We start from the raw sequence: 27237 nt of genomic DNA, 5'->3' as shown, positions 1-27237 counted from the left end.
TAAGCAGAGAAGGAAGGAAGGAAAGGACTAAGAAGAGGGAGGAAGGAAATAAGCAGAGAAGGAAGGGAGGAAGGAAGGAAAGGACTAAGGAGGGAGGTAGGGAGTGTGTGTGTGTGTGTGTGTGTGTGTGTGTGTGTGTGTGTGTGTGTGTGTGTGTGTGTGTGTGTGTGTGTGTGTGTGTGTGTGTGTGTGTGTGTGCGTGCGTGTTCAAAAGGCTTTCATTCGTCTGTTTTTTGTTCTTTAAAAATAAAATAAATATATAAAAAGAGACAGTGGCATCAGCTCTCTGGCCTCCTGTCAGCTTCTGGCAGCAGCACTAACCCTTTAAACACACCAACAGTGAACTGTGGCTCTGTGTGTGTGGCTCTGTGTGTGTGTGGCTCTGTGTGTGTGTGGCTCTGTGTGTGTGTGGCTCTGTGTGTGTGTGGCTCTGTGTGTGTGCCCCTCTGTCGTGAAGCTGTGGAGCTGTGGAGCGTATCTCCACCTCTGACACAGATCCTCTCTGGATGATACAGCAGCCTCTCTTTCATCTGTTAGTACTGAACCACTTCCTGCTTCTAGGAAGACTTCAGCTCAGGGTTCATATGATACAAGACTGGAACAGTACTTGTCTGTCTCTCTCTCTCTCATTCTCTCTCTCTCTCTCTCTCCCATTCTCTCTCTCTCCCATTCTCTCTCTCTCTGTGTGTCTCTCTCTCTCATTCTCTTTCTCTCTCTCTCTCTCTCTCTCTCTCATTCTCTCTCTCTGTGTCTCTCTCATTCTCTCTCTCTCTCATTCTCTCTCTCTCATTCTCTCTCTCTCATTCTCTCTCTCTCTCTCTGTCTCTCTCATTCTCTCTCTCTCTCTGTCTCTCTCATTCTCTCTCTCTCTCTCTGTCTCTCATTCTCTCTCTCTCATTCTCTCTCTCTCTCTCTCTCTCTGTCTCTCTCATTCTCTCTCTCATTCTCTCTATGATACAGTACTAGAACAGAGAGGAAGTGAGACAGGAAGGATGGATCAGCATGTATATACTGTATGTTTAGTCTGAGCTCTCATTATTATTTCTGCAAATATCAGTGATAAGCAGGGTTGGGAAGGTTACTATGGAGATGTAATAGATTACAGATTACTACAGTAGTTACCTTATTTAAAATGTAATAAGTAATGTAACTATTTCAATGACTTCATCAAAGTAATGTAACTTATTACATTTGATGACTTTTCTAATTTACTAACCAATGTTTTCATCTGTTCCACCTTCCTTCCTTCCTTCCTTCCTTCATACCTTCGTTCCTTATTTACTTCCTTTCTTCCTACCTACCTTCCTTCCTTTCTTTCTTCCTTCCCTCCATCATTTCTTATAAAGCAACATTTATCTCTCATTGTAAAATGTATTCATTAGTTCATGTAGATTTTGGAATATAAAATAAAGATATTTGATGAATAAAGTGAGTTTAATTGGTACTGTGACTCCATTTAAGCCCACATCATGATTTATTTAGTAAATATAAAACAAAATATTGATTTCAAAGAATTAAAAACATCAATATATGTATTCAGTAACATGTTAAATATTAAAAAATGAGGAAAAAACCCTCCTGAGTAAAATCTCCTTTGTAATCGTCAACATTTTCATCAGTAACTTTAATTTAATGTCTCTTATATGCCATTAAATGTAACTAGTTAGTCTTTAACACTGGTGCTAAGTCAATGATAAATATGACCAAAAAGTCCTCATATCAAATGAAACAGATTGTCAATTCCTTCCAGTGATCTTCCAGTTAAACAGTGCTGCAGTCAAACAGCATGCAATCAAGCAAACAAGCACATGCACGTGCAGTCATTAGCATATAAACAGCCAAGTGGGTTGAAACCTCCGATGATAGGCGAGAAGAAAAACAGGAAGTAGGCAGAGAGACGGGGAGCAAAGAGCAGGGAGGTAAATAAAGTATGTTGCTGGCAGAGAAGAGAAGAGAAGAAGAGTCAACAGGCATGTTTACTGGAAAACAACAAGCATGTAGCAGGCCAACAAGTAGCAGAGACACGGGGGGGGGTGGGGGTAAACTCCAAGGCCTGCTGGTGTTCAGGAAGAGGGAGGGGGGGGGGGTGCAGTGTGAAGACAGGTGGTAAACAAGAGCTTCGATAAGCCAGCAGGGAAACAGGTGTTTGGGGGACAGCGCCATCATTTTTTATTCACATTTGCATCTTATAAATATTTGATAAATTAATAGTTTCCTCCATCTGGTGTGTGTTCTGGGCCGTTGCTCGGTTATGTGGATGTGCTCATCATTCCTGTAGGTGTCGAGCCGATCTGCATGACTGACTGACTGGATGACTAAGTGACTGTGTGAACCCGCTGCGCCAACTCACTCGGTGGGATCCTGTTTAGAAAGCGAGGGAAAGGAGAGAGAGTGAAGATATGCTCCTTCCTTCTTGCCTTCTCTTGCACTTTTCCTTGCGAGCTGCACATCTCTGACGTTTAGCTTTCCTCCATTTTAGCTTCACTCCACTGGCTGCCCCAAACACTTTAGGGTCCATTTTAAAAATGTGTTTCCTCTCTGCGCTGCTACACCCCTAACCGTTTAGTAGAGGTTACTTTGTGTCACGATATCTGCTCAAAAACTAAATCTATTTAACACATTTAACATTTTTGGGCAATCTTTACCACTTGTATGAGGTCCAGACCATCAGATTGTGTTATGGTTGCTATAGATACAGGTTGTTCTATGGTTGCTATAGATACAGGTTGTTCTATGGTTGCTATAGATACAGGTTGTTCTGTGGTTGCTATAGATACAGGTTGTTCTGTGGTTGCTATAGATACAGGTTGTTCTGTGGTTGCTATGGATACAGGTTGCTATAGATACAGGTTGTTCTGTGGTTGCTATAGATGCAGATTGTTCTATGGTTGCTATAGATACAGATTGTTCTACGGTTGCTATAGATACAGGTTGTGCTAGTGACATTTTTGAAGTTGAGTTTCATTTGTTCATCTTGTAAACGAACAGAATGAGTCTCTAACATGTTTTAAGAAAACGTTTTAAACAAATGAGGTGAGTAGAGGTCTGTAAAATATAAAATATAGAGAAAAAACATCTGTTTTATGTTGTCATGGTCTCAAAGAGGAAGGAAAAGCAAAGAAATGATTTTTTAAACAGCACTGTTTTCTTCTCCTTGGCCTTTAACACCTTGTTAGACATTGACTATGTATTTTATCTCACCCTATTATTTTACTATTTATTACTTTTTAATTTGAGCTCTGTTCTCTGCCTTAGGTTTTGAATTTAGTTGTAGTCTGTACAATGATAATAAAATAATCTAATCTAATCTAATTATTTATTTCATTGGATTAGATTTCACTGTTTTTATTGTATTAATATCTATTAATCTGTATTTTATATGTATTTTATGCCTTGTCTGAGCTGTTACGTCTTTTATTTATTCTTCTATGCAGCACTTTAGTCTATTGTGGTTGTTATAAAGTGCTTGAATATAAAATTGGATTACATTGGAACTTATTTACATGGACTAAACAATAGAGTGAAGAAGGGAGATAAAAAATAGGATATGAACGATGAGTGGAGCTGTCAGTCGACTATTAAATCCTGACTTTTTTCATATTGCATATTCTCCATCGCCACCAGCAGACATTTCAGTCGCTGTAATAGTTAGTTAATTAGTGTACAAGGCTTTCGACAAGCCAGCGAGAAGAAAGCCGCCTGCTGTGCTTCAGATGTTTGATATGGCGCAGCTGGTGTTATCAGGCCCACTTTCAACTGCCCTTTTCTTTCCTTGTCTCTCTGTTCACTTCACTTTGATTCTTGTTTAGAGAGAAAAGGCTTTTTTTTTTTCCTCCCCCCCCAAACCCCCAAACTTGACAAGATCACTTCGGTTGTATCTTTACAACATCCGTGTTAAACCCTCGCTTTCAAAAGGCGTTAGCTCGTTAATCTTCCACAATCTCTTCCACACGCTCCCTTTTTAAAAAATGATCTGTGGTGTGTTAAGAAAATAAACCAGCCTTGTGATAAAAAGCAAAGGGGGTAATTAAATTGAGCTAATAGACGTTATTAGCTATTCATCAGCTGCAATAGCGCTCAACTTTCCCTGGAGGCACAGTGATCCTCCCAAACAGGAAAAGGCTTTGAAACAGGTAGCACCGCCGCCGCCGCCGCCGCGTCTTCCTGAATACCAATTAGCTCTCTCCGACGACTGGCTCGGCTTTCCGCAGCTCATCCGAGTGAATCGTTTGACAACACAGTAGCCCTTTCTTTTTTTTTTTCATGGCTAGCTAATTCAGCACAATGCCCGAGAGGGAGGCAGACAAGGTGCACCGCGGGGAGAATGTCACGAGTATTTGGGAAAGGTTAGAAAGAGAGAAGAGCGTGTTGTCATCATGCACGCTATTCATCATCAGTAATAAAGGACTTCTGTGGAAGAGTGTTTGGCTCTGTATAGATGTGCACAATAAAATAATTATATGTGTGTGTGTGTGTGTGTTTGTGTGTGTGTGCAGGTATCATGGTGGATTGGCTGAGTGTGAGTATGTTCCTTTTCTTCTTCAGTAAAATGGTAGCTTTGCTCATTTATTCAAATGCTTTGAGTCCCCGTTACAATCAAAAATGGATGTTTGAGCTTCACTGTATAGAATGATGTATATGTTGAAAGTTAGGCGTAAGGGTCAATGATGTTTTTTTTTGTGTCCATGTGGTTTAGTTTAAATTTAAAGGGTTAAAATGTGAAAATAAACGTATGAATAACTTGCACACATTATTTTTTTGTGGACCCAGCATCAAATTTCTGCTTTTAATCTGTTTTGAGAGAATATATTAGAGGATTATGGTAAAAATGTCTAAGTGGTGTAACCATAAAAACTTTGTACCAAATAATTCAACTTGCTTAAAAACAGTAAATAGTCAATAAAACACCATATCAACTAGTTTGGCATGATCTTACATTATAACTTTTATATTAAATAAAGCTAATGGAATACTATTGTTCTAAATATTACATTTAATCTGGGTAACCATGGAGATCAGGAAACATTTACAGTCATTATTAGTATAAGTCCACTTAAATACACTGTAGGTGGATAAAATATTTATTATTTATTATTCTTTTGTGGTTACACCATTTGACATTTTCAGGAGCATTCAGTCTTACTTTTGGCAAAAAAAACCTGATGCGGCTTTTAAGACATAGTATGCAGCTTATTTAACACAACAGTCCAGATGTGGAAACTTCAGCCTCTGGTGTGCTGAAATGGAGAATTGGGAGAAACAGTAGATGTCATTTCAAGAATTTCTGATGAGGAAATTGAACTTTATTAGCGGAAAACAACATTTCAGATGCAAATTATTATTGAATGCAGAGTATTTTTAATTTAATAAATGACTCCTCTCCATAAAAACAACAACAGTAGCTCCAACTACTTAAAGACTTATGCTTGTTGTATGAATATTAAAGGTTTTATAGCTGAGTTTAGTCCAAAGCGTCTGATTTTGACACCAAAGACTGTGATTCGTGTTCTGTCTCCTATAGAAAAAGGTCAGCATGTGTTTAATAATGACCGTGATTACTCCCCAACCTTTTCAGACTCAGTGAACAGGAGTCAGTGGTTGGTCGGAGAGAGAAGCAGGAAGTCCTCCACATCACACGCTACAGACCATGAACAGAGACGAGGGGTTAGAGTTAGTTTATGCTCCATCAGAACTGGATTTAAAGTACAATGTGTTGCTCCGAATGGGTCAGTGGTAGCATCTCCGGCCGGTCATGCTGCTGCACTCAGCTGCTCACATGGAAAGTTACAGAAATGTTGAAGAATGAACAAAGAGGACTAAAGAGAGGAGTTGACCAATCACTGTGTGAAGTGGATTTGAATGTAGGTTTGTCCCAGGAGGGGAGTTCTGGTCCTCTGAAATGAGGCCAACGTGGAAGTAACTCAGCGCTGCATTCTATCAAAAGGCCACCAGGGGGCGACCGTCTCTATACAAGTCAATGGAGAATTCACCAACTTCTCACTTGATTTCTAACCTCAGTAAACGTTTTCAAAATGTGTTTATGGTCTCAATCGCTAGTTTAAAGCCTTCTTCAATGCAGTATGATGTTCATTTGGGACATTTTGGCCTCCCTGATTTTATATGTGACGATAAAGCAGGGTATGCATTAGGGGCGTGGCTACGTCCTGATTGACAGGTTGATTGACCAATGTCCTCGAGATCCAGCCCTCGCAACCATAGCAACCTCCCCGCTCCGCCCATGGCTCCGCCTCATGCCCATATAAGTAGAATCCGTGTTTTTATTTTTCCCAGAAAAGTAACATTTCACTTGTTTATTTGGCTCACAACATAATAGAAAAACACTTCTGGAGAGTCTTTTCGTATTTTTATTTGGAATATACTACTTTATATTTTTTGGGGGGTGTTTAGTACTCCACTGAGAATCCCACAGTTAAAGTGCCACCTCTTTTTCCAATTCAGGTTTTAAAAATGGTTGTAAAAAAAAAAAAAAAAAAGTTTCCTTTAATGCACTGGAGAGAGGAAAGCTGTGGGAATGTACTTACTGTAGTATTTTGGTAAATGTGATATCTGAGTGCTGAGCAATATGAGCATCAGTCAATTTTGAATTTGTGTGTGTGTGTGTGTGTGTGTGTGTGTGTGTGTGTGTGTGTGTGTGTGTGTATATTTAGTTGTTGTTGCCTAAACCTGAATGAAAGCTCTCTAACCTGCTGATGGAAGTGAAAGATCAGCAGAATGACCTGTGTGTGGATTACATATACTAGTCTGCTGGCTTTATGTGACTCATGAATGAATAATGACGTAGCTTCAGGTCAATGTAATTCAGTAGCAGCATGCAGTTGGGAGCAATAATGAAACTCAGGTGTGACTCCAGTCTTATTATGACACAGTTGCTATACTTTGTGTTTTTGACTGAAAATGTAGTTTTCAACAGGGCAGACTGAGAGTGGGAGGGCAAACTACAAGAACATTTGACACCAGGATTGTTTGTATAACCTGGAAGTTTTACAAGCTGGCGGATTTTCCAAAATTTTGCAAGAACAAAGTAAACTAGAGGCTAACATGCAATATTTGTTGTTATCCTCTGAACTGTTGCAACATGCATATAGTGCATGCATAGTTATGGAGTTAAGCTTTACTTCATTTGGTGTTGTTTGTGTTTTTTATTTAGCACATGGACAATCTGTCTCACATCATTTGCACTACTTTCTTAACCCTCCTGTTGTCCCCAGGTCAAGCAAGGAAGGAAGGACAGGAGGAAGGAAGGAATGAGGAAGGAAGGAAAGGAGTAAGGAGGAAGGAAAAGAGGAAGGAAGTTAGGAAGGAAAGGAGTAAGGAGGGAGGAAAAGAGGAAGGAAGTTAGGAAGGAAAGGAGGAAGGAAGGAAGGAAGAATTAAGGAGGGAGGAAAAGAGGAAATAAGGAAGGAATAAAGAAGGAAGGAAGGAAAGGATGAGGAAGGATGGAAAGGAGTAAGGAGGGAGGAACAGAGGAAGTAAGGAAGGAATGAAGAAGGAAGGAAGGAAGGACAGAAGGAAGGAAGGAGGGAGGAAAAGAGGAAGTAAGGAAGGAATGAAGAAGGAAGGACAGGAGGAAGGAAGGAAGGAAGGAAGGAAGGAAGGAAGGAAGGAAGGAAGGAAGGAAGGAAGGGAGGGAGGAAAGAAGGAACAGTCAAAAGAAGAGACGGGGTCAAAAAGGTAACTCTATTATTTCTTTTATCACAAATTAAAAATGAGAGAAAACACACACACTTATTCAGCGGGGGGCAAATAATTGATGCATGTGAGAGAACATAGAGAAGATAATAATGACAGCTCTCCAGGTCTGAATCTTTGTTCCTCAAATCAAACATAAAAAAAGGGAAATTCTGTGTGTTAATGAGCTCAATCAGTCTTCCTAAAAGCTTCAATAATTCATCTGCTCCCACATCGTCAGACATTTATAATGAATAACATCCACAGTCAATTATTTACACTCTCATTCTTCGTGGCACAACTTACAGACTGACACTGCAGTCAAACAGTGGATCTGATTGGCTGTGTGTGTGTGTGTGTGTGTGTGTGTGTGTGTCTGTGTGTGTGTGTGTTCATAATGGGCTCACAACTAAGAAGTAGTAGTGTCATCCTATTTAAAGGAGATGAAGAAGAAGAAAGAAAGGAAAACTACAAAGGCTAATTGTAGCGGTTGCCGTGGACTACCAGCTCCCCCATCAGCACAAAACAGGCACATGCAAAAAATGGAAATAAGAAAAAAAAAAGTTTTAAAGGAGGGAGGAGGAAAGAATGGAGGAAGGACAGGAGGAAGGAAGGACAGGAGGAAGGAAGGGAGGGGAGGAAAGAAGTATGGAAGGAGGAGGGAAGGAAGGGAGGAAAAGAGGAAGGAAGGGAAGAATGAAGAAAGGAAAGAAAGAAAGAAAGGAGGAAGGAAGGAAAGGAGGAAGGAAGGACAGGAGGAAGGAAGGAAGGAAAGGAGTAAGGAGGGAGGAAAAGAGGAAGGAAGGAATGAGGAAGGAAGGGAGGAAAATAAGAAGGAAGGATTGAATGAGGAAGGAAGGAAGGAAGAGAGGAAAAGAGGAAGGAAGGGATGAAAGGAGGAAGGAAGGACAGGAGGAAGGAAGGAAGGAAAGGAGTAAGGAGGGAGGAAAAAAGGAAGGAAGGAAGGAAGGAAGGAAGGAAGGAAAGGAGTAAGGAGGGAGGAAAAGATGAAGGAAGGGAGGAAAAGAGGAAGGAAAGGAGTAAGGAGTTACTTCCTTCCTCTGTCCTTCCTTCCTTCCTACAAAGGCTAATTGTAGTGGTTGCCATGGACTACCAGCTCCCCCATCAGCACAAAATAGGCCCATGCAAAAATGGAAGAAAAAAAAAAACATTAAAAAAAGTTTTAATATGAATAAATCTGAACGACTTCTATAAAATAGTCACGTTTGCGTGTCGGCTGCAAAGATCAACATGTACAAATATAAAATATAATCATACGTCCGACTCCGCTTGAGCCAAAAGTTCACATTACATCATAGACTGAAGTCGATGTTTTGATGATAGGGGAGTTTGCGAAACACTGATGATCCAGTGACTCCAATCTTGGCTGCAGACCATAATATATAAATTACCCAATTTCTGTAAACTTTGCCCCCATGAGCCGAGTCAATAAATTCACCTGTCACAGCTTTCTGCCTCCAGTTCTGGGTCAGGAAACTTAAATTCAGTGGTCATGGCATTAAAGGAAACACTGATTTGGCTGTGCTCTCTAGCAGGTAAATCTCACTGTTATAAATATATATATGGTGTTCTTTTAATGTAAAGAGTGTGAGCTGGATATTATAAAGTATATGCATGTGTTTTTTTTTTTGTTTTTGCAGTGTTATTCTTCTCTGCAGCTTCACATGAAACGGTGCTCCAGGATTGCAGCTCGAAAGCTCAGCTGTTGGATCGTCTATCAGCTGATCTCAAGGTATATTATCATGTAAATATATAAACAGCATTTATATACAGTACATCCAACCAAACAGGCTACTACTGTATAGCATGTAAAGTAATGCATTATGCCTTATTAGTTTAAAAAATATCATAAAACCAGTTTGATATTTTTCATTTCTTAAAATCTCCCTAAAGTTTCAGATAACAGTGAAAAATGTCAATTATAATTCCCCAGAGTCCGGGGTGAAGTGTTTAAATGACTTGTCTGAACAACAGTCAAAATCCAAAAATATTCAGTGTACAATTATATAAAATGGAGAAAAGCAGCAATTTTTAATATTTCAGAAGCTGGAACCTGTTGGTATTTCTGCTTTAATAAATTACTAAGTGCTTTTTCTAATATTAACCAACAGGTGGTGGTAGATTTCATATATGTGTGTATATACATATACACACATATATCTATATATATACATACAGCATTTATATATACAGTACATCCAACCAAACAGGCTACTATAACATGTAAAATACCATTAAACCAGTTTGATATTATTAATTTCTGTCATTTAAAAAAGAAAAATTGCAACGCTATTAGCTAGGCGTCTCATTCTCCAGAACTGGAAACAACAGCATCCCCCCCTCCCCCCCTCCCCCCCTCCCCCCATACACACACACACACACACACACACCTTTATTCATTGGGTGAGAGACCTAATGAGCCCTTAGCACCTGGAGAAAATTAGATATGCAAGAAGGGTGGGGGAGGAGGGGCTAGAGGGTGGGGGAGTAGGGGGTGGGTTAATTTTGATGACCAACATTTATATTGTATCTGCCTATTGCCAAGAGAAAAAAAAAAGTTTATTTGTCAGTCAATCTCATACAGTCAGAGGAAAAAAAAAACAGGAAGTGCTTTTTCTACTATGAACCAACAGGTGGTGGTAGAGTGTGGTGAAATCCCCCCCTCTGACTGGAGCCCACAGCGGACAGCCTCACTACTGCTCTCCATGAGGAACCTGACTGAGACTCTGCACAAACACCAGCTGAACGGTAGGAGGAGGAGGAGGAGGAGGATCCATCACTTTACACTGAGAGCAGGAAGTAGGAAGGAGATCTTTAAATAGTGCGTATATGAACAGGAGGAAAACCTCTACCACTGCTCATATGGACAGCTGACAAAATGATTCATTCCTTTCCTCCCTCCCTTCTATCCTCCCTCCCTCCTTCCTCCCTTCCTTCCTTCCATCTGTTCTTCCTTCCTCCCTCCCTCCTCTCTTTCTTTCCTTCCCTCCTTCCTTCCTCTTTTCCTTCCTTCCTTCCTCCTTTCCTTCCTCTGTCCTCCTTTCCTTCCATCTGTCCTTCCTCTCTCCTTCTCTCTTTCCTCCCTTCCTTCTTTCCTTCCTCCATCCCCTTCCTTCTTTCCTCCCTTCCATTTTTCTTCTGTCCTTCTTTCCTTCCTTCCTTCCTCTTCTCGTTTCTCCCTCCCTCCTTCCTTCCTTCTTTCCTCCGTCCTTCATTCCTTCTTTCCTCCCTTCCTTCTTTCCTTTCCTCCTTCCCTTCTATGCTCCCTACCTCCTACCACTGTTCATATGGACAGCTGACAAAATGATGAACTTATCATGTAACAGAACATATTTATGTATTTATGGTTTATGTCATCTGGTGTAATTCTAAGAGATGTGTGTGTGTGGGTGTGTTGAATCATACAAGCCTAATCTCTTCAGGATGTGTTCAGCTAGAAAATCAAGCATTACTACGACTAATAGCAATATATTATAATTAGGGTGGCAAAAGATTAATTTTTTAAATCGAGATTAATCACAGAAATTCTATAGTTAATCACGATTAATCACGTTTTGAATTGCATGTTTAAAATCCTGTTATTTTCCATTTGAAGGCAGTTTTAAGCCCATAATGTAAAGTATTTCTTACCAGAGTGTCTTAACTGGGAATCAATCACGGCTCTGCTGCGACTCCCACACTCCAAAATGGTCCTTTGGTGGAGCTGAGGCTGGCTTGGCTGCACCTGGGTGTTTAGCGTGGAGGTGCTAACTCAAACTCCACGTACTCCGGTGGTAGTTAAACTCCGTTTGACACAGGTTGCATTTTACTTTTGACTTGTCAACTGAAGCGTCTGGAAGTGTTTTAAAGTTAAACAAGCCGTTCAAAAGTCCAGTAGCTCTCTTACTTTCCATCAGCGCGGTAGGTTTACTGCAGGAGGCCACTTCAAAGCATAGCGCTACAGCTAGAGGAGCCGTCTACGGGGGAGTAGAAGGGACAAAAAGGCTTGCAACATTTAAATGCGGTTTAAAAAAAAACGTGTTATGGATTGCATTAATCTAATCGCGATTAACGCGTTAACGCTGACAGCCCTAATTATAATACTGATGCATTTTGTAGTCACATTCATATTTATTCTTTATTCCTTCTTTCCTCCCATCCTCTGTTCCTTCCTTCCTTCCGTCTGTCCTTCCTCTCTCCTTTTCTCTTTCCTCCCTTCCTTCTTTCCTCCGTCCTTCATCCCCCTTCTTTCCTTCCTCCCTTCCATTTTTCTTCTGTCCTTCTTTCCTTCCTTCCTCTTTTCATTTCTCTCCCTCCTTCCTTCCTTCTTTCCTCCGTCCTTCATTCCTTCCTCCCTTCCTTCCATCTCTCTTTCTTTCTTTCCCTCCTTCCTTCCTCCCTTCTTTCCCTCCCCCCTCCGTCTTTCTTTCCTTCCTTCCTTCCTTCCTTCCTCTGTCCTTCTTTCCTTCCTTCCTCCTTACCTCTTTTCCTTCCTTCTTCCTGCCTCCCTCCCTCCCTTCCTTTCTTTCTTCTTTCTCAACAGGAGGGTTAATAAAACTTGCATAGAAGTGGAAACATGACAGCTGATATTATTCATATATTCAATGAAAGGTTACTCTGGACTGTACTTTACTTTTATTTTTATACTAATGATGGAAATATGTCTAAGTGCACACTAATTAAGATTAAAGTGCAACGCTTTTCAAACAGTGAGTCCTCATGGAGAGCAGAATGGTGCATCAGATTGATCCTATTTGTCAAGGCACTTTAAATCTAACACTGAATGAACTCTGAATAATTAAGACTAAATGTCAAGGTCTCATTTCTACACACGGACTCTTGAAAGTTGTAATTGCCAAAAAAAGGGCTTTTCATGTAAGCCAGAAATAAAAAATAAAAATATTATAAATATATAAATCTGGTTTTTCACAGGTGGGGCAGAGCTCAGGCATGAAGGATGCATCATAGGGCTGCAGATGAAGAGTTGGAGTATTAAAAATGTTTTATAATCCTCATTTATTAAATAATCTTTGATATATATGCAGAATGCCGAGGTGCTGAGCCAGAACAATGCCCTGAAGCCGAAGTTCCCGACAATGGAGGGTTGGCGTGTGTCACAGTGGCCGACAAGCAACGCAACACTACTACGCGCTACTGCAAACCTTTGTGCAACCATGTAAGTGGTACATATGATTTTATAATAGGAGTGCAATTTATGATTATTCTCATTATTGATTAACCTGATATTTATTTTCTTAAAATCTCTCTGAAGTGTCAGATAACAGTGAAAAATGTCAATTAATTTACCAAGGTGAAGTGATTAGATAGATAGATAGATAGATAGATAGATAGATAGTTAGATAGATAGATTGGCAGGATAATAGGAATATTCAACACTTTTATTACTTCATGTATGCATTGTTTATATTTTTATGATAGATAGATAGATAGATAGATAGATAGATAGATTGGCAGGATAATAGGAATATTCAACACCTTTATTACTTCATGTATGCATTGTTTATATTTTTATGATAGATAGATAGATAGATAGATAGATAGATTGATAGATTGGCAGGATAATAGGAATATTCAACACCTTTATTACTTTATGTATGTATCGTTTATATTTTTATCATAGATCGATAGATAGATTGGCAGGATAATAGGAATATTCAACACCTTTATTACTTTATGTATGTATCGTTTATATTTTTATGATAGATAGATAGATAGATAGATAGATAGATAGATAGATAGATAGATAGATTGGCAGGATAATAGGAATATTCAACACCTTTATTACTTTATGTATGTATCGTTTATATTTTTATCATAGATAGATAGATAGATAGATAGATAGATTGGCAGGATAATAGGAATATTCAACACCTTTATTACTTTATGTATGTATTGTTTATATTTTTATCATAGATAGATAGATAGATAGATAGATAGATAGATAGATAGATAGATAGAGAGATAGATAGATACTTTATTGTCCCCAAAGGGAAATTTGTCTTGGGCTCTAAGTGCTGAGACAAGCTGCTGCCATAGTTAAAAGAACAAAGAAAATAAAAATAAAGTTGCATATTTGCACAACAACAAATAATACAATGCTCCCTGTTGACTCAATAAATACATGCATATAATAAGTACACATATTGCACATTCCCACAAATTTCTATACAGGGTAACAGTGAGGGGATTATACCAATCCTAGCAGCATCAACATGACAGCAATGCATACCTCACCCAGTTTACAAAGTCTTATTTATTATTCTAATGGAAGTAGGGATGAATAAATATTTAAATCTGTTAAACTTGCATATGGGGGTTCTTTAACGTTTGCCAGATGGTAACAGTTGGTATTCTGGATTGATGAGGATGTGGGCCGAATCGGAAAGACGCTCTCTGTGCCAGTCTGAAGACAGACTCTTCATATATGGACTGCATTAGATGACTTGTGATGTCTGACCAACAGTCAAAATCCGAAAAATATTCAGTGTATAATTATATAAAATGGAGAAAAGCAGCAATTTTTCACATTTCAGAAGCTGGAACATGCACATTTTGGGCATTTCTGCTTAAAAAAAAAACTAAAATAATCAATAAATGATCAAAATAGTTGCAGATTAAATTCTGCAGCTCTGTTTATTCTTTTTTAACCCTCCTGTTGTGCTCAGGTCAAGGAAGGAAGGAAGGAAATGAGGAAGGAAGGAATTGGGGAAAGGAGGAAAAGAGGGAGGAAGAAAGGGAGGAAATGAGGAAGGAAGGGAGGAAAGAGGAACGAAGGAAGGGAGGAAAAAGGAAGGAGGGAAGTGGGGAAAGAAGGAAATGAAGAAGGAACAAAGGAAGGGAGTAAAGGAGGAAAGAAGGAAGGAAGGAAGGGAGGAAAAGAGGGAGGAAGGAAGGAAGGAAGGAGGAAAAGAGGAAAGAAGTAAGGAGAGGAAAGAAGGAATGAGGAAGGAAGGAAATGAGGAAGGAACGAAGGAAGGAAGGAAAGAGGAAGGAAGGAAGAAAGGAAGTGGGGAAAGAAGGAAATGAGGAAGGAACAAAAGAAGGGAGTAAAGGAGGAAAGAAAGAAGGAAGGAAAAGAGGAAGGAAGGAAGGAAGGGGGAAAAGAGGAAGGAAGTAAGGAGAGAAGGAAGGAAGTGAGGAACAGTCAAAAGAGATGGGGTCAATTTGACCCGGGAGCACAACAGGAGGGTTAATAGAAACATGAACATTTTAAAGACAGTTCTGTGTATAAAAGGGTAATGATGGAGGATAATGTGTGTTTTCTTTCACAGGGTTTTGACTTTGGTTTCCTCAGGCGGAGTCGTTTATACGATGAGTGCGGCGCTCAGACCAGATTTAAATGGAACACTCAATACGTAGGAGGAAACAAGCTGGCTGTCTGTAACGGTAAGACTGACTTTAACCTTCATGTCGTCCTCACAGGTCAAATTACCCCGTCTCTTTTGACTGTTCCTTCCTTCCTTCCTTCCTTCCTTCTTTCCTCCTTCCTTCCTTCCCCCCTGCCTCCCTCCTTCTCTCTTTCTTTCCTCCCTTCCTTCTTTCCTCTGTCCTTCCTTCCTTCTTTCCTCCCTCCCTCTCACCTTCCTTCTTTCCCTCCCTCCCTCCTTTCCTTCCTTCCTTTCCTTCCCCCTTCCTCCCTCCGTCTCTCTTTCTTTCCTCCCTCCCTTCTTTCCTCTGTCCTTCTTTCCTTCCTACCTTGCTTCCTTCTTTCCTCCCTCCCTCCCTCCCTCCTTTCCTTCCATCCTTCCCTCCTTTCCTTCTTCCTTTCCTTCCCCCTTCCTCCCTCCGTCTCTCTTTCTTTCCTCCCTCCTTTCTTTCCTTCCTCCCTCTCACCTTCCTTCTTTCCTCCATCCTTCCTCCCTCCCTCCTTTCCTTCTCCCCTTCCTCCCTCCTTCTCTCTTTCTTTCCTCCCCCGTACCTTCCTCCCTTCCTTCTTTCCTTCCTACCTTGCTTCCTTCTTTCCTCCCTCCCTCCTTTCCTTCCATCCTTCCTTCCGCCCTCCCTTCCATCCTTCTTTCTTCCTCCCTTCCTTCCTTCCTCCTTTCCTCCCTCCCTTCCTTCCTTGACTCGAGGACAACAGGAGGGTTAACTATCTTTAAGAGTCGCATCCTATAACATTCAAGTAGGATCAAAATCGTGAAATTGTGATCTCAACTTGACTTTTCTTGTCTCACCTTTTTCTAGAAACACCTATTCAAATTTCAGGAGCGGAGACGGCATATTTTCCAAAGGACTGCATGACATCTAAGGAGAGCAGCGAACCGGTGAACACCATCGAGAGCGATTTTATCGCTGAGCTGAAGAAAGAAGGAATTGAGGGAGAGATGAAGTCTTTCTGTCTTGTATGTGGACGATCGTGAAGTGAAAGTCTCTCTAAGGTGAAATTAAGCTTTGCTAGTATTTGAAAAAAAAAATTATGCAAAGTTGAATTTCAGTATTAAGTGGTTCAACCTGAGTAGTTCCCTTTGTTGGAGTTTGTGCATAAAGTTTTTAATTTTTCAACTACTTTACTTTTTTTTTATTATGCCATATAACATTTGGCCTGAGGGTGGCGCCAAAGAGCATCATCAGAGAATCAATAACAAGTGTTTCCTCCCGGGTCAACTTGACCCAGTCTGTTTTGACTCTTTCTTTCTTCCTTCCTTCCTTCCTTCCTTCATCTGTCCTTGTTTCCTTCCTACCTCTATCCTTCCTTCTTTCCTTCCTTCCTTCCTTCGTCTGTCCTTCTTTCCTTTCTTCCTCTATCCTTCCTTCTTTCCTTCCTCCCTCCTTCTTTGTTACCTTCCTTCCTTCCTTCTGTCCTCTGTCCTTCTTTCCTTCCTTCCTTCGTCCCTCCCTCCTTCTTTCCTTCCTCCATCCCCCTTTCTTCCTTCCTTCCTCCCTCTTTGTTACCTTCCTTTGTCCTTCCTTCTTTCCTTTCTCCCTCTTTGTTACCTTCCCTCCTTCCTTCCTTCATCCTCTGTCATTTTTTCCTTCCTTCCTCCCTCCTTCTTTCCTTCCTCCATCCCCCTTTATCCCTTCCTTCCTCCCTCCCTCTTTGTTACCTCTCCTCCTTCCTTCTTTCCTTCCTCCTTCTCTGTTTCTTTCCTCCCTTTCTTTTTTCCTCTGTCCTTCTTTCCTTCCATCCTCTTTTCCTCCCCTCCTTCCTTCCTTCCTTCTTTCCTTTCTCGAGGACAACAGGAGGGTTAAAAAAGACCTGAGATTATCCTTCCTACATTTAATCATTTAATGACAATTATATTACATCAAATTTGTCTCCCATAGCCAGACGAAGCTCCACTTGTCTTGTTTTGGTGGAACATTTGTATGTAGGGAAGTGAGCTCTAGCATTAAAATGACTAAATCCCCGACAAAATATAACGCCTCATAAACACAGTAGATGTGTGTCGACTGTGTGATACGCCTTTCACTGATAAAGACAAATATAAGTTAATCATCTGTGCCTTGGAGGAGAAACCTGCCCCATACTTTAGCCCTGGAGGAGCTCACAGTTACCACACTCATTACAACCACAGATGATTTAACAGCTGTATGTAACTCCTGCAAAACGTTATTAAACGGATATCACAGAAGCTCGTGTGAAGTGTAATGAATCTGCACATCGATCCAAATCTTTATCAAAACTTTCCATTTTGAGTTTTTAGGTTGTTAATAACTGAAGGTGAGGAGAATCAATGTCAGACTTATTTCTACAGTCTGCATCCTGTGAGTCAGACTAACGTTTAATAGAGCACAGTCACTACTGTAGAGGGCACTGCAGTTGATACATAAAGTAATAAGTAATTAGTAAATTGGGTATTTCATCTTTAAAAAAAAAAACTAAATTCAAAAGAAGCTCTGTCATCACTGGCTTCATGATTGTGAGGATTGGCTATATGTTTCTTATTGTTGTTACTATGTGATATGAGTATTTCTTATTTGGACTATTAGCGAGGCAAAACAAGCTATTTCAAGAAGGAAGTGTTATTTCCTCCCACAAAATTCAAAAATAATGTGAATATTTCCATGAAGTGAATGCTGTCCCTTCTCCTTCTGCCATCTTGGTGCAAATTTGTAGCAAAAAGGTATAACTACAGGAATAGTTGGTTAACCCTTTATTGGGCAAATAATTATATTTGGTAACTTCTGTAAATATCCCAAAATATCCTTCCTTCCTTCCTTCCTTCTTTCCTTCCTCCCTGCCTTCTTTCTTCCCTTCCTCTTTTCCTTTCTCCCTCCCTCATTCCTTATTTCCTCTGTCCTTCCTTCCTTCCTTTCCTTCATCCCTGCCTTCTTTCTTCTCTTCCTCTTTTCCTTTCTCCCTCCCTCGTTCCTTATTTCCTCCGTCCTTCCTTCCTTTCCTTCCTTCCATCTGTCCTCCCACCTCCCTCCTTCTCTCCTCCCTTCCTTCTTTCCTTCCGCCATCCCCATTCCTTCCTTTCCTTCCTTCCATCTGTTCTTCCCTTCCTCCCTCCCTCCTTCTCTCTTTCTTTCCTCCCCCCTACCTTCCTTCCTTCCTTCTTTCCTCCGTCCTTGCTTCCTTTCCTTCCTCCCTCCTTCCTTCCTTCCTCCTTTCCTTTCAATGAGTGTCCTACAAAGGGTTAAAAAATAGTAACGGATTACCTTTTTAAAAACGTATGGAAACAACTGAGTACTTAAATTGCAGAAATAAAATGTTACGTTAGAAAGTAATCCAAGTACTCTAACACAGAAGTAACCTGTTACCCCCAACACTGCAAATAAAGCTGTATAAGTGCTATAATGGCAGAAGGAGTACAGACAGATATTCCTGCTAGTGTCTGATTGTCGTCCTCGCTTCTCTCCATCCAACACTTCTCATTTTGGCCTCACTTGATATTTTGTTAAGTCGTTCAATATTTCATGTGCTTGAACATGAGGTCTGGATGAGAGCAGCAATTACAAATGGGATTACCCACTCAGACAAATGGATTGCTTTGTCTGCCGTTCCGTCTGCTCCACGCTTTTTTTTTTTTTTTTTGCCAACACATCCAGACGTGCCTCGCCGAGGTCAAGGCCAAAAAGTCAAAATGGGGATTGGAGGATTTCATTAGGCTGGCTGGTCATTGATATTCCACATCATTCTATTAGGACTCACTCTAATCAGAGAGACAATGACCTGCAGTGTGACCCTTGGGTGCAGGCTAACAGACTGTCTAATCATCAATTACAGGACTGATTGTCTGCGGACTGGTCGGTTTTAACTGTGGTGATGTCACACATTTCCCCTTGAGTGGCAGCAGACTCGAGTCTAGGAGGGAAGGGAGGAAGGAAGAAGGAAGGAAAGGAGGAAGAAGGAAGGAAAGGAGGAAGAAGGAAGGAAGTAAGGAAAGGAGGAAGAAGGAAGGGAGGGGGGAAGGAAGGAAGTAAGGAAAGGAGGAAGAAGGAAGGACAGGAGGGAGGGACGAAGGAAGGAAAGGGGGAAGAAAAGGAGGGAGGAAGGAAAGGAAGGGAGGAAAGGAAAGAAGGAAGGGAGGAAGGAAAGGAAGGGAGGAAAGGAAAGAAGGAAGGGAGGAAGGAAAGGAAAGGAGGAAGGAAAGGAAGGAAGGAAGGATGGAGGAAATAACGAAGAAAGGAGGTAGGAGGGAGGGAGGGAAGGAGGGAGAAAGGAAGGAAGGAAGGAAGGAAGGAAGGAAGGAAGGAAGGAAGGAAGGAAGGAAGGAAGGAACAGTCAAAACAGACAGGGTCAATTTGACCCGGGAGGACGACAGGAGGGTTAACTGAGTCTCACATTTCACCAAAGTATAAGTCTGATCAACAACACACCAACCTGCCTAACGACTCGACAAGACTTCCAATCAGAGGGGAGGATATTTTAAAATGTTGCTGACAGCTGTTTCAACATGACGATGCCCCCCCCATCCCCCTGCCATGCACAAAGCCAGGCCTATACATACTCGACTGGCTTCTCTATCCTGACCTCAAACCCCCCCATCCAACAACTTCATAGGATGAACTGGATCATCAACTATGGGGCCAGACTGTATCACCCAACATCTGTCTGTGTCGGACCTCATTAATGCTCTCAGGGCTGCATGGGAGCGAATCCCAGCAGCCAGGTTCTGACATTTGGGGGGAAGCCTAAAAAAAATAAAACAGAATCAGAAGAATATTCGGGGGTATGCATATATTTTTCTACTCTCGTGTAAAGAAAAGAAAAAATGGGATTTGCCACTCTAACAGTAAAGCCTGTGTGATAGATGAATGGATGGATGGATAGATAGATAGATAGATACATAGATGGATAGATGTATGTATGGATGGATGGATAGATAGATAGATAGATACATAGATGGATAGATGTATGTATGGATGGATGGATAGATGGATGGATAGATAGATAGATAGATAGATAGATAGATAGATAGATAGATAGATAGATAGATAGATAGATAGATAGGGAGGGAGGGAGGGATAGATAGATAGATAGATAGATAGATAGATAGATAGATAGATGCACAAATAGATGGATGGATGGATGGATAGATGGATAGATAGATAGATAGATAGATAGATAGATAGATAGGGAGGGATAGATAGATAGATAGATAGATGCACAAATAGATGGATGGATGGATGGATAGATAGATAGATGCACGAATAGATGGATGGATAGATAGATGGATGATAGATAGATACTGTAGATAAATAGATAGGGAGAGAGAGAGAGAGAGAGATGGATGGATGATAGATAGATAGATAGATAGATAGATAGATGCAACAGTATACAGGCATATTATACTTTAAAAATAATATATATATAAATAAAAATAACAGATGTGGTGGATGTGATAAAAAAATAAAGTCCAGGTGAGCAGTCTGTTTTATTAAAAGTACAAAACTCAGTATGAGTAACTGAATTAAACCAATTCAAATATTAAATATGTACTACAACAACAATTATGGAGGATAAACTCATTTAAAAGCTATATATGTTTAAGTGTTAAGTTCATATACTGAAATCAGTCTGTGCTTTAATTCAACAATCCCTCCATAATAGCAATGCTGCTCTTTATACACTAGAGGGCAGTATGCTATCATGTTTATAGATGCTGTTACTGCACATAACAGCAGAGAGAGAGAGAGAGAGAGAGATAGATAGAGAGAGAGATATATAGACAGAGAGAGAGGGAGAGAGACAGAGAGACAGAGAGAGAGAGAGGGAGAGAGAGAGAGAGAGAGAGATAGACAGAGAGAGAGAGAGGGAGAGATAGATAGACAGAGAGAGCGAGAGAGAGATAGACAGACAGAGAGAGAGAGACAGAGTGAGAGAGAGAGAGAGGATCAGAAAGAGAGAGAGACAGAGATAGACAGAGAGAGAGAGAGGGAGAGAGATAGACAGAGAGAGAGAGGGAGAGAGACAGAGAGAGAGAGAGAGAGAGATAGACAGACAGAGAGAGAGACAGAGAGAGAGAGAGCGAGAGATAGACAGAGAGAGAGAGAGGAAGAGAGAGAGATAGACAGAGAGAGAGAGGGAGAGAGACACACACAGAGAGAGAGAGAGAGATAGACAGACAGAGAGAGAGGGAGAGAGACAGAGAGAGAGAGAGAGAGAGAGAGAGGAGCATTACATTTTGTCCACTATGTGTATGTTTAGTTGTAATTATGTGAAAATGAATTAAATATAAAACAAACTATATCACATTAAACCAGCTGCTTATAATAAGAGTTATACCTGCAGTGTTCCCTTAGCCTTAAAAAGTTACTGTACACTAAACTAGCATTTCAATAGAAGCTGTCAGTACATTGACGAAGGCCACACATTAGAAAGGAATCTGCTCTTTCATGAAAGTAAATAATAAAACACCAACAATGGAAACAAAGACACCAGGATGAATTACACACAACTCATATCATTTAGAATTCCTGTCTATCCATACTTTCCTTTTCTATCTTCTTTCTTCTCTTCTCTTCTCTTCTTTCTCTGCTGCTGTCTATTCATCCACATGTTTTATTTTTCAACAAAAGAGAGACTGACAGTGAACCACGGTGACCTTCCTGTAGCATTGTGCCAAATCTAATGCTGCTCACTCCTCTGGCTGCTGTCCAGCTTCTACAAAAAAAAAAAAAAAGAAAAAAAAGAAAAGAAAAGAGAGAAGACAAAAATGAATTTAAGTTTACAGGGAACACATTCAAGGGCCACATACTGCCTCATTTAATCTCAGGTAGGCCGGATCATTAAAAAGACGGAAGGAAGGAAGGAAAGAAGGAAGGAAAGAAAGAAGGAAGGAATGAAGGAAAAAGAAGACATGAAAGAAGGAAGGAAGGACAGATGGAAGGAAAGAAGGAAGGAAGGAAAAGAAGGAGAAGGAAGGGAAGACAGGATGAAGGACGGAAGGAAGGAAGGAAAGAAGGAAGGAAGAAAGGAAGGCAGAAAGAGAAGACTTGAAGGAAGGACAGATGGAAGGAAAGAAGGAAGGAAGAAAGGGAGGAAGGACAGATAGAAAGGAAGGAAAAGAAGGAGGAGAAGGAAGAGAAGACAAGAATGAAAGAAGGAAGAAAAAGAACAGGAAGGAAGGAAGGAAGGAAAAGGACTTGAAAGGAAGGAAGGAAGGAAAAGGAAAAGAAGGAGGACAAGGAAGAGAAGACAGGAATGAAAGAAGGAAGGAAGGAAGAAAAAGAAGACTTGAAAGAAGGAAGAAAGGGAGGAAGGACAGATAGAAAGAAGGAGGAGAAGGAAGAGAAGACAGGATGAAAGACGGAAGGAAGGAAGGACGGAAGGAAGAAAGAAGACTTGAAAGAAGGAAGGAAGAAAGGACAGATGGAAAGAAAAAAGGAAGGAAGAAAAAGAAGACAGGAAGGAAGGAAGGAAAAGGAGGAGAAGGAAGAGAAGACAGGATGAAAGAAGGAAGGAAGAGAAGACTTGAAAGAAGGAAGGAAGAAAGGACAGATGGAAAGAAAGAAGGAAAGAAGAAAAAGAAGACAGGAAGGAAGGAAGGAAGAAAGAGGACTTGAAAGAAGGGAGGAAGGAAGGACAGATATAAGGAAAGAAGGAAGGAAGAAAAAGAACACAGAAAGGAAGGAAGGGAATTTGCAAGGAAGGGAGGAATAAGGAAAGTGGGCCGGATCGGACCCCTCGGCGGGCCGGATCTGGCCCACGGGCCTCATGTTTGACATCCCTGCACTAAAGCATGAGGATGAACAGAAACACAAAGTTCCTCTCAAATAAAACGTAACTCATAAATACAGTTTATATATGTGTGTGTGTGTGTGTGTGTGTGTGGTGTGTGTGTGTGTGTGTGTGTGTGTGTGTGTGTGTGTGTGTGTGTGTGTGTGTGTGTGTGTGTGTGTGTGTGTGTGTGTGTGTGTGTGTGTGTTATATGGGACTTACTGACTGCAGGAAGTGTAATTCTGAGCGGAGAGCCTCTTGTAGAAGTTCCTGCTCTCCTTCTTTATGCGTCTCCAGTTCTTTTCTCAGCCTGATAAACAAATGAAAAAGCTTGTGAGTTTACAGACAGAGAGGAGGAGGAGGAGGAAGAGGAGGAGGAGGGGATGGGTGGATGAGGAGGAGGAGGAGGGAGAGGAGCAAGAGGAGGAGGAAGAGGGAGAGGATGAGGAAGAGGAGTTGGAGGAGGAACAGGATGATGAGGAGGAAGAGGGAGGAGGAGGAGGGCATGAGTGGAGGAGGAGGAGGGGGGGGGGTGGGTGGGTGGAGGAGGAGTAGGAGGAGGAGGGGGAAGAGGGAGAGGAGGAGGAGGGAGAGGAGGAGGATGAGGAGGGGATGGGTGGAGGAGGAGGAGGAGGAAGAGGGAGAGGAGGAAGAGGGAGAGGAGGAGGAAGAAGAGGAGGAGGAGGAAGAGGGAGAGGAGGAGGAGGAAGAGGGGGAGGAGGAGGAAGAAGAGGAGGAGGAGGAAGAGGGAGAGGAGGAGGAAGATGATGATGAGGAGAAGGAGGAGGACCCTTCTTTCCTCCCTCCTTACTCCTTTCTTTCCTTCCTTCCTCCCGCCTTACTCCTTTCCTCCCTCCCTTCCTCCTTCCTTCCTTCTTTCCTCCCTCCCTCTCTCCTTACTCCTTTCTTTCCTCCCTCCATCCTTTCCTTTCTCCCTCCCTCCTTTCCTTCCTTCCTTCCTTAAACTGAATGAGCTGAAGTAAAACCTTTTTTTTCTCTCTCTCTTCTTCACATTCATGATTCATGCTGATAGTGACACACACACACACACACACACACACACACACACACACACACGGGGGGGGGGGGGGGGGGGGGGGGGGGGGGGGGGGGGGGCGGGGGGGATTGAGCTATTAATAAAGACGCTCGTCAACAAACCTCTTCTTCTTCTTCTATGACTAAGACGAGATGATTACATGATGGCACCAACGTCATTAAACAGAACGTGTGACTTTATCATGAATAGATTCAGAGTTTAAAATGTAACTTTATCAAACTCTCTCTTTCATTGATAAAAAAAATACAGACATATTAATAATAATAATAATAATAATAATAATAGTATAGAAATATTAAGTTTTATATTGTCTCTAGATTAAAATCAACCACCCAGTTCATTGGATGGCAGCAGTTCTGTTTCCTGTTTTATAGAAAGCAAGTTAATGTTAATCTGCTTGATTTTAACCCTCCTGTCGTCCTCCCGGGTCAAATTGACCCCGTCTCTTTTGACTGTTCCTTCTTTACTTCCATCCTCCATCTTTCTTTATTTTTTCCTTCCTTCTTCCCCCTCCTTCCATACTTCTTTTCTCTCTTCCTTCCATCCTTCCTTGCTTCTTTCTTTTTCTTTCGTTCCTTCTTTCCTACCTCCCTTCCTTTCTTTCATTCCTTCCTTACTCCTTTATTTCTTTCTTTCCTTCCTTCCTTCCTCCCTCCATTCCTTCCTTCCTTCCTTCCTACCTTCCTTCCTCCTTTCCTCCCTCCCTTCCTCCTTACTCCTTTTCTTTCTTCCTTCCTTCCTTCCTTCCTGCCTCCCTCCTTACTCCTTTCCTTCCTTCCTTCCTAGCTTCCTTCCTCCTTTCCTCCCTACTCCTTCCTTCCTTCTTTCTTTCCTCCCTCCCTCTCTCACTCCATCCTTACTCCTTTCTTTCCTTCCTTTGTTCCTTCCTTCCTTCCTTTCTTCTTTAGTGGTAAAGAACATAAACATAAAAAAATAACTTAATTAAGATAATCGTTTGTTCAAAGCTTTTATAAAGTCCTGATAGACAGATTTCAGATTCATTAAAAACATGAATTTAAGTGATTATTATGGGAACACTCAGAGCCCGATTTCTACATCACATCGGCTGTTGAGTTGAAATGAGCTTGTTTGACCGTTAAGTTAATACCAGGGGTGATTTGTGGCGGCCGCGAGGTCAAAGGTTAACAGGAAATGAGGATCTGTGACTCCTTTGTTCGTGGGATCATTGTTAGTTTTTGGTCTTTTTAATGAGATTTATTGTTAATATGATGAACAACCATAATATAAAATACTCCTAAATTAGTTGTGAGGGAAAATGACCCAGCTGTTAGAGGTTTAGGGTATCAGCATATAGAGGGATTATCAACAGCACTCCACTAGACTGATGGGCTGAGTTAAGTTAACAAGCTCCACTCCACTCTACACTATAGTATACAGCCCCCCATTGTTCTGTATTTGGTAATGCTCTCTCCCAAGGGTGCTGCCATGCAGGGGCAAAGGTACACAGAAAGCCCCGAGGGACAAATTACTGAGCACAGAAGCGCGACCGTCAGCAGTAAATCAAGTTCAGAAATTTAGTCTCAGTCTGAAAAAAATCATCCAACTGAAGCAAATCTCAAAGGCTGACTGGTTGCTTTGAGGTGAGATGTGACTGCTGGGAAACATCAACCAGAACACTTTGATTATTGAAGCTGTCTGTTTAACATCTTTAAGGGGCACTTCTTAATTTGTACCCAGAGTTCAAAGGATGGGCTTGCTGGCAATTTTTTTTTTTTTTTTTTTTTTTTGTTTTTTTGTTCTTATCATCAACAAATCTCACGTGCAGACTCAATCCAATAAGGAATTCATCTACTTCCAAGTACTGTACTGTGTGTGTGTATCCAAAAAGCTTGATATATCATATTCCTCCGTAACATAGACTTCCATTACTGTCCAAAAAATCATTTTTAATAAAGCCGGCTCATATAGACCTTCATTATGGAGAGCTGAGTTGGGTTGGTTTGTTCATTCAAGGGCCACATACTGCCTAATTTAATCTCAGGTGGGCCGGATTATTAAAAAGAAGGAAGGAAGGAAGGAAGGAAGAAAGAAAGAAAAAGAAGACTTGAAAGAAGGAAGGAAGGATCCTTGGTTGGTTTGTTCATTCAAGGGCCACGTACTGCCTAATTTAATCTCAGGTGGGCCGGATTATTAAAAAGAAGGAAGGAAGGAAGGAAGGAAGGAAGAAAGGGAGGAAGGAAGGGAGGAAGAAAGGGAGGAAGGACAGATAGAAAGAAGGAAGGAAGGAAAAGAAGGAAGAGAAGACAGGATGAAAGACGGAAGGAAGGAAGGAAGGCAGTAAGGAAGGAAGGAAGGAAGGGAGGAAGGAAGGAAGGAAGCAAACAGGGAAACATAACACCTGAAACAGTAGAGCATGTGTGTGGAGGTAGGTGTTGGCAATTGATGTTAGAGTTTCTTAGAGTGAGTGGTTTAATGTTTTTTTTTTTCTTTTAGTATTTATTTAGTTATATTGGAGAGGGTGTTATAGCCACTTTGATCCACACTCCATTCCAGTAGGTGGCGGTAATGCACCAATTCGTTGTTTGCCAACCGCCATTAAACAGAAGAAGAAGAAGATCGTTATATTGCATTTGCTTCATGCCAGACCTTCCAGCACTAATTCACAGACTGGTTTCCTGGTTTCGACTCTCCTTGTGTCTTCCCCAGCCTCCTGACCCAGACCCTGACCCTGAGTATCGCCTGTGGCTGTGTGGCGTCCTCTGGCTTCGATCCTGTCAGGAGAGCCCAGAACTTCCAGCTTGGTCAACCTCATGTCTGTGAGTGCTTTGTCATCATCCCAGGTCAAATTGACCCTGTCTGTTTTGACTGTTCCTTCCTCCCTCCCTCCTTTCCTTCCTTCTTTCCTTCCTTCTGTCTGTCCCTTTCTTCCTCCCTTCCTTGTTTCCTTCCTCCCTCCCTCCTTTCTTGTTTCCTTCCTCCCTCCCTCCTTCCATGTTTCCTCCCTTCCATCCTTCCTCCCTACCTTCCTTCCTTCCTTCCCCCTCCATTCCAGTAGGTGGCGGTAATGCACCAATTTGTTATTTGCCAACCGCCATTAAACAGAAGAAGAAGAAGAAGATCGTCATTTTGCATCTGCTTCATGCCAGACCTTCCAGCACTAATTCACAGACTGGTTTCCTGGTTTCGACTCTCCTTGTGTCTTCCCCAGCCTCCTGACCCTGACCCTGACCCTGACCCAGACCCTGACCCTGAGTATCGCCTGTGGCTGTGTGGCGTCCTCTGGCTTCGATCCTGTCAGGAGAGCACAGAACTTCCAGCTTGGTCAACCTCATGTCCGTGAGTGATACTGGCATAGTCTTATTACCTACTGCCAACTCTGTCTTTGGTGACCCTGGTGACCCTG

The 27237-nt window shown here is 41.4% G+C and overlaps 1 protein-coding gene across 2 annotated transcripts; it reads left to right on the top strand.

The window, feature by feature from the left end:
* The first annotated feature begins 9174 nt into the window (after positions 1 to 9174).
* si:ch1073-126c3.2 (uncharacterized protein LOC555816 homolog) lies at positions 9175 to 27237 on the top strand. Of its 2 annotated transcripts, none has more exons than XM_053333684.1 (7): positions 9175 to 9245; positions 9351 to 9442; positions 10344 to 10458; positions 12735 to 12865; positions 14982 to 15096; positions 15895 to 16088; positions 27043 to 27237. In XM_053333684.1, the coding sequence occupies exons 1-6, from the start codon at positions 9203 to 9205 to the stop codon at positions 16068 to 16070; spliced, it is 672 nt and encodes a 223-aa protein (XP_053189659.1). In that variant the 5' UTR covers positions 9175 to 9202; the 3' UTR covers positions 16071 to 16088; positions 27043 to 27237. The 2 variants fall into 2 exon arrangements, with proteins under 2 accessions (XP_053189659.1, XP_053189660.1); XM_053333685.1 differs by lacking the exon at positions 27043 to 27237 and adding an exon at positions 26541 to 26565.

The sequence above is a fragment of the Scomber japonicus genome, chromosome 14 (assembly GCF_027409825.1).
Source record: "Scomber japonicus isolate fScoJap1 chromosome 14, fScoJap1.pri, whole genome shotgun sequence".
NCBI lineage: Eukaryota > Metazoa > Chordata > Actinopteri > Scombriformes > Scombridae > Scomber > Scomber japonicus.
Note: the sequence above shows the minus strand (reverse complement) of the source record. Positions and strands in the feature narration are given on the sequence as shown.

Bases quoted from the DNA above. Each gene is read 5' to 3' on its own strand.
- si:ch1073-126c3.2 (XM_053333684.1), top strand. From the start codon at position 9,203: ATGGCATTAAAGGAAACACTGATTTGGCTGTGCTCTCTAGCAG. The intron at 9,443-10,343 runs GTATATTATCAT...ATGAACCAACAG, and splicing joins GTCTATCAGCTGATCTCAAG to GTGGTGGTAGAGTGTGGTGA. The intron at 10,459-12,734 runs GTAGGAGGAGGA...ATATATATGCAG, and splicing joins GCACAAACACCAGCTGAACG to AATGCCGAGGTGCTGAGCCA.